The sequence below is a fragment of the Patiria miniata genome, unplaced genomic scaffold (assembly GCF_015706575.1).
Source record: "Patiria miniata isolate m_02_andy unplaced genomic scaffold, ASM1570657v1 HiC_scaffold_27, whole genome shotgun sequence".
Lineage (NCBI taxonomy): Eukaryota > Metazoa > Echinodermata > Asteroidea > Valvatida > Asterinidae > Patiria > Patiria miniata.
The window spans coordinates 8,096,163-8,108,561 of NW_024037066.1; the positions used below are offsets into that span (position 1 = coordinate 8,096,163).

General features: G+C 39.5%; 2 protein-coding genes across 3 annotated transcripts; one reads left to right on the forward strand and one right to left on the reverse strand.

Annotated features, from left to right (window-relative positions):
- Window positions 1-1,393: 1,393 nt before the first annotated feature.
- Window positions 1,394-5,446, reverse strand: LOC119734630 (heme-binding protein 2-like). Of its 2 annotated transcripts, none has more exons than XM_038208176.1 (5): window positions 5,357-5,446; window positions 4,285-4,367; window positions 3,564-3,717; window positions 2,566-2,746; window positions 1,394-1,806 (listed from the first exon to the last, which is right to left on the reverse strand). In XM_038208176.1, exons 2-5 carry the CDS (start codon window positions 4,360-4,362, stop codon window positions 1,536-1,538), a joined length of 684 nt encoding a protein of 227 aa, XP_038064104.1. In that variant the 5' UTR covers window positions 4,363-4,367; window positions 5,357-5,446; the 3' UTR covers window positions 1,394-1,535. The 2 variants fall into 2 exon arrangements, with proteins under 2 accessions (XP_038064104.1, XP_038064103.1); XM_038208175.1 differs by lacking the exon at window positions 5,357-5,446 and adding an exon at window positions 4,595-5,006.
- Window positions 4,817-11,955, forward strand: LOC119734631 (heme-binding protein 2-like). The gene is made up of 5 exons (XM_038208177.1): window positions 4,817-4,986; window positions 6,875-7,041; window positions 9,167-9,296; window positions 9,982-10,162; window positions 10,723-11,955. The coding sequence occupies exons 1-5, from the start codon at window positions 4,971-4,973 to the stop codon at window positions 10,898-10,900; spliced, it is 672 nt and encodes a 223-aa protein (XP_038064105.1). The 5' UTR covers window positions 4,817-4,970; the 3' UTR covers window positions 10,901-11,955.
- Window positions 11,956-12,399: the final 444 nt, after the last annotated feature.

Consider the following 12,399-nt stretch of genomic DNA (forward strand, 5'->3'; position numbering starts at 1 on the left):
TTCAGGCTGACGTGAACGTTGTATGAAAACATGCATCCCTCCCAAAATCACGTTGCAGGAAAAAAAGACGTTTTTGTCGATAATCTTTGTATTGGAACACTATCTCCTTGGGCTTAAGCATACAGCAGATGTGGCTCTCTTAATTGTACATTCGATTCAATCTCATATACAAACATGGGCGTCAATCCTGAAGGGGGGGGGGGGGGGGGGGGGGCGGGGGACGGTGGACATGTCCCCCCCCCCCCCCCCCACTTTTTGAAGGGTGGGTGACACAATATCAAATGTCCCCCCCCCCCCCAGATTTTGAACTCGTGCCTCATTTACAGGGCCCTATAATGTACTACAATGTATCTTTTGCTAAAAAAATATTGGTTAAAGTGGTCAGAAATTGCCTCAGATAGCACCACAGAGCATTTAGAATCCCAAAAAAATTTGGGGGCCCTCAGGCCCCGAACCCCACGCCTCTAGCTAAGAATATAATAGCTTATTCAATGACTTCAACTTCGAAAATGATTTTTAAAATATTATCTTTTGCTGGGAAAATATTGGTTAAAGTGGTCAGAAATTGCCTCAGATCGCACCACAGAGCATCTAGAATCAATTTTTTTTCGGGGCCCTTAAGCGGACCTCGAACCCCACGCCTTTAGCTGAGAATATAATAGCTTATTCAATGACTTCAACCACGAAAATGATGTTTAAATCATTATCTTTTGCTCAGAAAACATTGGTTAAAGTGGTCAGAAATTGCCTCAGATCACACCACATGAGCATCTAGAATCCGAATTTTTTCCGGGCCCTTAAGCGGGCCCCGAACCCCACGCTGTAAGGGCTTCGCACTTCGCGCTCGCATTATTTATGATCAAGGTATGACCCCCCCCCCCCCCCCCCCCACTTTTGAGAAGCGATTGACGCCCCTGTATACAAAACATAGTACAGGGTGACTCCAAAACAGTTGTGCAAGCAGACATCTTTAAATTGCTCAAAAAGTATCCAACATCAACATTTCATGTTGATGGAGTATAATTGTTTGTACTCTTGTGTATAATCACAGCGAAAATGTGATGCAAATCCATTCATGCAAACCAGAGATACAACAGAATATAAAAGGCGATGCGTTTTTCACCCGTTCTAAAGTAATTTACACAGTTAATGAAAAGACCCATTGCAGAGTGCCGGTTGAGCGATTTCCAATGCAATGTGTAATTCCCATTGGAATGGTTGAAAAACACATATCCTTTTATTATCTTTTACAGATTGGTTTACAGGAATGGGTTTCCATAACATTTTCACTGATTATAAACATGAGTATAAATAACATGCACCATCAAAATGGGATATTAATGTTAGGTACTTTTTGAGAAATTGAACGATATCTGCTTGCACAACTTTTTTGGGGGTCACCCTGTATTTTAACAACTGTTCAAATTTCATACTTCTGCATCGAAACGGCATGGCACGTTGATCAAATTTGCTAGAATTCTCCTCCTTTAATAACGACCTTATTAAAAGATCTGCCTCTAGAGTGCACTATTCCATTATTCAGCAGCTTGTTCTGCAGGTTTATCCACTGCCGAGCCCACAGCAGGTGCTCCATTCTGAACAGCACCGTTTGTCACCTCTCCGCCCTGTTTCTCCCCCTTGACGACAAACCAGACCTCATTGCGCCTCCCGATAAGCCTCCACGGGCTGTTGTACCCAGCTGTAAAGTAGAAATCCTGCTCCAGCTCGTACTTATCTTGGGTCAGCTCGGCCAGCGCAGTCGCCTCCGCCAGGTCTTTAGCCTCGGAGGTGTAACCACTGAAGGTTCTGTACACGGAAAGACATTGCTGGTTATTCACTTGTGGTGGCTACTGTGAAAGTTTGTACATGGTGTTGCCGAAGTCATAGTTGCCACATCCCGAGTCTTCTTCTTGACGTCTGCCTATAGGTTTAAGTATTTCAGCCCATGTATGAACTGCAATTCGCATGCGACATGATGTGGGTAGCATTGGCTTTTTCTCAACACAGGTGTTTTGTTTTGATAGAGCAGGGATTATTTTTGTAGAGATTACACTGCTTACGTTATCAGGATTTTCTGATGAAAGGCTGAAGCTCAATGAGTCAATTTAAACAGCAATGGTGTTTATCTTGGGGCATGTTTATTTGGAAATAATACAATCTAAAAAGTAAAGTATTAAAAATCACAAATAGCTTATGATTCAGTCTTCTATGGCAGATACAGGCAAATAACGACTGAATAAGTTTAGCAGAATAAAATACTGATGACATGCTTTTCAAAACAAATTCTAAACTTCAAATTAGGTTTTTGCCCTTCACCGACGTTTTTTAAACACTGTATACTCAGTGTGTTACCTCCCGAGTGAAAGTTGGAAAAAATCACTCGGGTGGGCAAAGGGCAAAAACCTAATTTGATTTATATCACCCCGACGCAAAATTCCATCTTATAATAAATTCTAAACTTAATATGGATTAATTGCAATTAGATCGTATTGCGACTTAACCCCCTGCCATGTTCGATGGCAAGCAATCTGCAGAAATTTAAATAAGAAGTAACTGTGATCTTACTTGACAACCACCCGGTGGGCTGGGAGGTGTGTCACATAGACATCCTTATCTGAGGGTACAGGGGGATCTCCTTGGAACTCCTGGGTGACATAGAACGACATTTCTTTTGTTGTTTTGCAAAAGGGGCCTGCTCCGGGGGTGATCTTTTTCAGTACTGGTACCGTCATCTCTATCTTCTGATCTTTAATAAGAGACAAAAAGATCACAGGCAACAAATATTTGACAGTTTACAGACCATGTTATGTTCTGCATAATGCATGCCAGTTGTCTACAAGGCAAAACAGTTTCTGAAGCACCTTTTTTAGTTTTCGACACAATGAAGGGGGGGGGGGGGGCTGGACACCACATCACACTAGGGGCGCTCTTCAGGATATAGATGTATATGATTGTATACTCGAGCTTACATCAAAAAGGCGCATTTGAAAAGCTGTTGTACTTTGTTTCTCCACTTTTCAGTCTTATTGAATACACTGTTTGTTGTTGGGATGTTCGAAAAAACCCTCGAAACTAGCTTCAAGTGGCCATGGCGTGAAGTGGCCAGAGCATCTAATTTTGAAACACAAGTACATGCCGTAGCTTAGTCTGTTGAACATCCTCTTGCACAGCAAGGTTACATGATACGCGAGCAGATTCGGCGATTCATTATGACAAGACTGCGTCTTGACGAAAGATTCTGACCATGAGTGGCCACCTTCTATCGGATCTTCGTTAACCCGTTGTATTACAAAAACATGTCGTCCAAAATGACCAAATCCACAGCTTAGTTCACATTTATGATCAAAATGGCGTTCCAGTTTCTAAAAAAACTTGGGGTCGCATGACATAGCTAGGATTATCAGACGTTCGTGGCTCTTCCCACGTAAATGTCTAATCTTGTGTAGCTATGCATCACTAAAAAAAAAAAAACAAGGAAGGGATTAACACAAGATTATTAACAGTATGAAAAATAATTCTTATCACAATGAGAAATGACTGCGAAAACAACAGAAGTTTCTTACCTTTTTCATTCTTGCCTGAGATGTAATTGAAGAGTTGAAAGAACATAGACCTGCTCTTCTTGGACTGTGTATCTGTTAACGGGTCTTCAATGCTGGATTCTGATGTTGTCACCCAGGTGGATTTCTCATAGTTCCGGACCTCATAAGGCAGGGGCTGAAATTTCAATTAGAATTGTAACAAAAGAAGAAAAATCTAGGTACGGTTTACATGTAATAACAGAAAATATGATTATGAGTGATTGATCTGATTCAATTAAGTTGGATCTTACATGACTTGAACACGATTGATTCAAATACTGATTGAAAAGAAAATTTGCGCTCAATTTCAATTTATAGACAATGTGTTTAGGCCGAGTAAAAAAAAAGTTTCAGGTGCTGGCTTTTAGAAAAAGTGAAGAAAGTGGGCGCTAGCTGTTCGCGTAACTTTTATTCCTGGAATGGTAGGAGGCTAATAGAGAAATGTTGAGAGAAAGCTTTCTAAAAAGTTCCTTAGAAATCAAAGGGGAACAAGTTATGTGGGAATTCCCCCAACTTGATTTTCCTGCATGTATGAAACAACCTTTTAAGAAAGGTTTTAAAGCAGTCCTCAAAGCAGCCCCCCCCCCCCAAAAAAAAAAAAAACACTCCCGCAAATTTTCAGACCTGTTCATTTGGCAGACAAGTCTAGTATCCAGGCTGAGCCCAGCAATCTATTATGAGGATGACCATGGAGGATACTCACGTTCTTAGGGTCTTGGGGTTCGACTTTGTAACTTGGCGACTCTAGTGTTGCCACGAGAGTTTTTGCTGCAGAGAACATGTTGACTATGACCGAGAGCCATGAGGAGGAATAAAATATATTAAACGTCATTAGCGAGTGGCATTTTCGAGTATTTTCTTCAGAATAATCAATCGGAACAAAACTCTAAAACCTAAAATAAGTAACACACTATTTTAACAAACACACAAAAATCCACAATATATATGATCTTTGACATTTAGAGGTGACTGCACATCAGATCTAGAGAAAAGCTGATGAAAATTATACTTACCCTGTGTCCGAATCACCTTAGTAGCAGTTATACTAAGGCATATTCTTGCTCTAAGGCTTCGGTGCAATTGTACGGCGTACATGGCACAAACGGCCTTCTTATTATCAGGCTGTATAAAAACACGTGCATTGTGTTTGATTGTATGCATGGGTGCGCGTGTCACGTGACTTGGTTGTATAACCTCTTTTGACACGTGCCTGTTGTACAATGCTGTTTCATAATGTGCTGTAATAAGCGGTCATAGTACGCGTGTACATAACATAGTACGCATGGTAAACATTGTACATGTAGTTGCTTATAAATTCGTGAAAGTGAACACGTCAGGCCAAAAACAAATTTGAACCGGCCAGCATCAGTGCACTGAGTGAAGTATTTCATGAGTAAATGGTCAGGTGAGTAACATATTGTGTCAGCGATTATATCATGTCATAAAAAACCTATATATTCCTTACTATACTATACAATATTACGTATTCATATTAATTCGATTACTGAGTGTGTGTCCACTGTGATAGTTGTCCGGTTGTTGGCCTTATCTGTACCATGAATCATGATTGATAAACAAGATTGATTGTGTTGTTTTTCTTGTGTAATATTCAGATTATGAAAATAAGCGGGGTGTATTATACTAAACTGCAGCAGTCAGCTGGGTCGGGGGTACTATTGCATACTAATGGGATGAGTGGGTGCATGGGTACGAGTCAGACAGGGCTCTGGAGTGCTCTGAAAGGTGCAAAACTAAATCAGGCCCAATTTACTCACAGTTTAGCCAGCAAAGTTCTCCAAATAATTCCACTGGGTCAAAGAAAATGTCCTCAGTATTTCACCAACCAAGTTTGCAGACTCAATTCAATTTTTAAAGGAGACATTTCTGCAATATATTGCACATGAGAGGGAAGTCAAGTTATTTCAAAATGGGGCTAAATACTAGACTGGTACATGTCCTACCATAGTCCAACTATAGTCCAACTATTTGAAAAGACTGACCTCTTCATTCAGCGTCCGACACCCATTCAGGGTCAATAGTCTGGTGGCTGGACTATAGAGAAATGTACGTGTAGTAAACTAGTTCCCGCTTCATGCCACACAATTCTTTTGGCATGCAGTACTGAAGCTGTGTTGGACTTGTTGTTTTAGGTGCCAGTCTATTTTCTTGTTTTGCATGCTTTCAATACCTTAATTTTTGGACTCTCATACACAGTATTGAGAGTCCCAAATTTTCGGACTAGGGTACGAGTGTGCTAGATATACAGCATGGACCCAGATTGCTTTCATACAAATTTGTATTTAACATGACTTGTTTCTAAATGTTTAAGGCCTCCTCATGCCCATGCAACCTCGTATTCTGCTTGAGTTTAATATAAATGAAACTTTATGGTTCAATAATTCAATCATTCAATCGAGTACAGTTATTAATATGCTTACCATTAATATTAGTGACTTTACATCTATCAAGGTAAAATATTTAGTTGCATTAACCATGAAACCTTTGATCCACCCTTTTGAAGCCCCTCCCGCCCCGCCCCCCAATATTTAAAGGGCTCATATGCAGTAATGTAATTTGTTTAATGTAATCCTTGAACATACACCTTTGTGTCCCATTTACGGTAACTTTGTTTTCAATTTTGGTGCCTTTGATTACTATGCTAATGCGATCAAATTGCCATATCCATGAGCGAAAGTGTGCATAATTTCAGGCAGAAATCTCAATGTTATACAGCTATTTCAGCACCAAAAATTGCCGAAATTATTTTTTTGGCGTCCCTTTGGTCACTTTGGTGATTAGCCGTTGTTTCAGTAGGCCTACATGACAGTAATAGCCAGTAAGCAGAGTTTTCTCATGCACACAGGTTTTGAATAAGCAGATTTTGGGTTCACAATTTGAACAGAAAACCTCTTAACTGAAGTGTTTTCTTGAAACGCATCACAGAAAAGCATGTATAATTTTAAACGTTTAAAAAAAAGTACACATTTCAACAAAATTAACCCCCCAAAAAGAGACGTCAAATACATTGAAGCTTAGAGGAGTAGAAAGTTGCGTTGAATATGTTTCCATTAAATATGTCACGGGTCCTTTAACCGGCCAGGACACGTGTCAGACACTACAGCAGAGGATCGGAAGGAAACAAAAATGTGGATTTGAGAAAATAGCTACAGGCCACCAGTCCTTCTATTTGTGTGTTTGTAAAGCCACCTTCAATTTCTTCAGGGCCAATTTTAAAGACACAAGTGGTGCGTTCCATAAATTCCCTGCTCCTCTTTTCTTGATTTCGTTGACAGGTGTCCTACCTAGAATGGCAATTACCCAGAGGTCCACCCTGCTTCTTTTCGCACTAGCATGGCTGGGGGTGTGTTCAAGTTTCACTGTCATCAAAGATGGAGCCAGCAGTCTCTACTTCTGCAAAGAATTGGACTGCCCCAAGTTTGAAGAAAAATACAACTCTACAGTGAGTATCGACTATGAAAGGTGGATAAAGAAAAAATACCCCCCAAAAAACGAAAACAAGATATTATTGCTAATTGGAACAGAAGTAGGGCACATGTGAATCAAAGGGAGATATCTTCTGTTTAGGGTTGAATCTCCTCTTTAAAATGACACCCTGATCATGTCATTACATTCACAGATGACTGAGCAGTGACCAATTTTATGAAAGGGTCTATTTAGAGAATTGCGCCACTTTTCAATTGTGGTTTTTGTGGTGTCATTTGTCACAGAGTAAAAGGCTATGGTTGCCAATCAAGACAGGCGGGGAAAAAACAGAGATTTAACCATGAAAATTGGCGCAATTCTCTAAATAGACCCTTTCATAAACTTGATCACTGCTCAGTCAACCGTGAATGTAAGGACATGATTAGTGTGTCATTTTAAAGAAGAGATTCAACCCTAACAGAGGATATCTCCCTTTGATTCACATGTGCCCTACTTCTGTTCCAATTAGCAATAATATCTCGGTTTCGGTTTTTTTATCCACCCTGTTTTATGGTGAAATCCTCTTTCAAAAATGACAGAACACCCGAAAGTGGCATACAGAATTGCACAATTATCGCAGTAGTAGCAAGGCAATATGACCTGTTTCCATAATACTTAAATAATATCACTGGAACTTGAAAACCAAAAAAAAGTTATTATATGCGGTAGATAGTACTTAAAATAAGCGTGGCTTATTTGCTAAATTAAATTGCTAGACGTCCGAAGCACAGTTAAAAACTACGTAACCTTAAAAAACAAATTCAAGAACGGAAATGTTAATTACTGCATGTAAAAGCACAATAAACATGTTACAGCCATAATATTGTTCAGACTTCTGTCTGAAATAAGACTTTTTGAATATGAGAGAAAGTTATAAGTTCAGAAAGAGATGCATTTTCCGACGTTTCGTCAATTTTCAGACTTACTTTGTGACGATCCCTTCCCTGGTTTTAAACTTCAATATTTTTGGTCCAAATGAGAAATTATAAGTGCCGAGTGTCGATTATTTTTTCACGCATTTTATCAGGACTTTAATTTGGAACATACAAATTCCACATTTCTTTTGATCATACCAGTCCAGTAGGTATTAGCAATCACAGGAAAATAACTTACGAATGACAAATAAATTTGTTGTTATTTAAAATTTTTGACAAAATCATGGGTTGTGGAAATACAGCCCACCTTGAACCACTTCCCGTGGCACTTGTGTGGCATATACCTATATTTTGGAAGAAAAAAAAGTCTTCATTTTAATTTACCCAGTGTAGCATAATTTTCAAATTATTTAGTGACTTGCGAATATTCTCTCCTTGGATTTTTGTCTGGAGCACATATCCTTTAGAGAGATCGGAAGCAAAGTTCACCAGTTTTGTAACAGACGGTACGGGTCAGGTCAATAACCCCGTCATTGTCGAGGATCTATCAGAAGGGTTTTCCTGTTCATTTGTCACGTAATCACGTGCCAGAGGAAAGCATGCCATAGTTCATGTATTAACATTAGAATGCAGTTGTGTCTATTATTGTCACACCATTTCAGCTTTGACGATTGTATTGGTTAACTTGTGTGAGTTAACAAAATTATTTTGTTGAATATTTAACTATTCAAAGTCTGAAGCAAAAAAACCCCCAAATTTGCCACAAAAAAGCAAAACAAAACAATAACCTGACTTCAGAGGACAGTGAAATCAGAGCATATAAAAAGCACCAACATACAATAACCAAGCCTCTCCATTTCCTATGCCTTTTGTGCTACCGCACAGTCATTGGGCTTTAAAAAAAAAAGAGTCAAGCAGACATCAGACGGACGTTCCAGCCAGACGGAATTGTGGGGTGATAGCATTGTGTTCCCATTATCCCTTTTTCTACAGATTCCCTTCTGGGGTGATGTTTTTCTATTGTGTAAAAAGTGGGGTGATGTGTCCTGAAAGGAACATCACCCCACAAGGGTGGTATGGTCAGAACGGACAGACAGACCGACGGACAGCCAGACAACATAGGATCCTTTACTATAGGATTATAAAACAGGACTGTAGACAATTGTATATCCAAGATGTGTGATCTGTAATACCAATGATTCCTTTTGTTTGTGATGCGTTTGACAGGCCTATCAGATCCGAATGTATGAGACATCCAAATGGGTCAGCACTACGATCACTGGCTTAGATTACCAAGCTGCTACTGAGGAGGCTTTCATGAAGCTATTTGAGTACATCGAAGGAGAAAATGACCAACGTGAGTCTCTAATGTAGGGTTGTATTATTTGTAAAGAGAGCATTTGACCGCAGTTGAAAAAAAAATCCTTTTCAGTGTTTTTTTTTGGGGGGGGGGGTGGATGGGGTGGGAGGGGATTGGACACCACCTAATCCCGAAATGTGTAATAAGGTAGGGATCAATGTTGAATATTATGTTGTGACTCTTTTTTATTTTCCTAAGTTGCACCAAAAGGTGAGTTTAGTTCAATGAAATTGTGATATATACATTGGTGACCCTCGCGAGTTAATCAAAGGTTGACAAACCATGGACAAATTGGGAATATTAAAAATTCCTTGAAGACATTTTTATTCTTTTAGGGTAACGGAAAGACGATGATTTGGCAATGTAGAAAGCAAACCAACGAATGGGTATTCACTATGCAGTTGTAAATGTTTTGGGTCGACTGCAGTCGAAATGTTTTTTAGTAGGAAGAAAACGGGTTCGGCAAAAACTTGTTCTGCATAATGTTCTCTCCTATGTGGAAGCCAATGCTTGGTATATAATACTCATGCATGAATGTCAGAGCAAAAGGGGATGTTTGCTACAGCCAATTAATGTTTTACATAGCGATGCTGGTTATCATAGTTCTTGAACTTTTACTAAGATTTGGTTTGTAGTTCTTACAAGTTGAGGACAAGTTCTGTTTGTGTGTGTGCCTATTCAGATGTTAAGATACCAATGACAGTGCCCGTGATCAACCGTATTCAGCCCGGCCTGGGGCCCGTCTGCGCAAGCAACTTCACCGTCTCGTTCTTTGTACCCTTCAAGTTCCAGAGCAACACGCCCAAGCCGACCAAAAAAGAACTCTTTATAAATACGCTGGGCCAGGAGAAGGTGTACGTCAGGTAGGGCATCAAAAGTTTCCTAAAAATATATATGTTGGTGTGTGGATATACAGAATTGGTTTGCTGCCCCCCCCCCCCCCCTCACCTCCAACATTGATTTGTCCCTTTTTTGTTTCCATGTTTGTGTGTGTACACACAGCACTTCTCTTGGAAATACAATATGATTAAAACAAACGTGAGCAAACATAGATTTCCGTGCAACCTAAGGGGAGACCTGGCCTTATAGTCGGGTGCATTAAATGCGGGAGAGATCTAGGTAAGGGAACTGTCCCAAAACCCCATTGAAATTTAGCCCACTATTTTTAAAAGATGTGCCCTTGTTTTGGAAAAGCTGAAAAGCGAGACGGAAAACCACTATCAGTTTTCAGCGGTTGCACTTGCAGTCCCGAGTCGGAATGCAATCAATATAGTTCAGGGTTTTTAAAATTGCAGATAACATAAATGATAAACCCACCTACTTCACTGCCAGCGATTTTTATTTTGTCCATGATGAACTTTGTAAACACCGTCTTGAAATTTACAGATATGCTGTCTTCTTGTGTTTCCCGTTTATTTTCCAGAGTGTACCATGGCTTCACTAACCAGACCAACTTCCCCAAAGAAGCCGCAGACCTAGGAGACGTGCTGAATTCCACCCAGACCTACGACAAGTCCTACTACTACACGGCTGGCTATGACAGCCCCTTTGTCAGCCACGACAGGCACAATGAGATTTGGTTTATTGCCACTGATAAGTAAAGGCTAAGGCTTAGGCTAGCTGGCATGAGGCTTGTGCGTCAAAAGTCAAACCACCCTTTCACCTCAGATGGTGATCCAGCAAGAGTTATTTGAGACAAGCAAATCATATTATTTTTTTTTCGATCTAATTTGGGATAGGTGGTAATAATTGAATAGTAACTCTCTGAATTTCTTTAACCACGAAGAGATGGCCTTTTCATTTCTGATTTTGCGGAAAATGAAGTGCCTGCTATCAATATTTTCTCAATATGTCGAGTTGTAAATTATCTTGTTTCATGCTATTGTTTTGAATTTCCCTTACTAAAATATGCAAAAAAGCATACACCACTGTGTAAAGTGGAGCCAATGCCTAATTTTGTTTTGAAAACAGTGAAATAAATCCTGTACCGAATTTTACTAAGTTTGACACTTTGCAATGCAGGTTAATCAGTGATTGTTGGACTAGTCTAGTCAACTATTCTGTGTGACAGGTCAACATAGAAAGAATCCTTTCGATGGTCAGCCCACAGTATTGTGTTATTTACGCAGGAATCCTAGATTCTCCTTAATAGTTCTGCTTTGGTATTTTCGTAGTGCCTTACCCCACTTATAAGTGGTCCTATGTGCTTTAGCTTGAATTGAAAGCCGTTGCTGTAGAATCGAAATATTAAGATGATAGAGGACACATTTTTTTGTATACATGTATGTCGAAATAAGTTCATTGCATGAAATGCATATTTTTGTAAGCATTATTTCTGAAATCCATTGCTTTGGTGTTTCTTTCAGTGTAAAGGTTAGCTATTTTGTATTTGGGAAAAGAAATGTTACTGAATTATTAATATTTTGTTACAGCTCTTTGCACTCAACCCTAATTGGGAAAAAAACACGTACATTTGTCTGGAATATTTATTAATTTTTTCCCAACATCATGTTTTGTGACAACATTACTTTTCATTTATAAAACAAATCTTACTTTTAATCAAAACAAGGCAGCCTTGTTTGGCTTTCAGTATTAAAACTTGTGTATTTGGATAATGTTAAAATGGAAAACATGCAATAATCTCCGATGTCATCCATTAAGCAATTCTCATGAAATATAATGTCAATTTCTTTCCTTGTTCGCATCTTATTCAGGGGCGTACCACGGTAATTTTTATGGGGGGGGGGGTTAAAAAGTTTTGAAAAGGGCACTTGCATATCCGTTGTGAAATGTAAAATAAAAAAAGGTGGGGTACCATCTGTCGATTGGGGCGCTGTTCAAAACCGACAATTATGCACACAAAGGGCAAATACATGTATATGGTGCTTTTCAGGGCGATACATGTGCAAAATTCTGAAAAAGGCACCCAAAACGGCAGATGCCACAAAAAAAGGGCACCACTTCTTTTTTGAAAAGGGCACTTGCTCAGAAAAAAAGGCACTTCGTAAAAAAAGGTACGCTTTAAAAATTATTGGAGGGGGGGAGGGGTAAGCCCGTTGAAAAAAGGGCATTTGAATGGAAAAGGGCAGTCTTAAGAAAA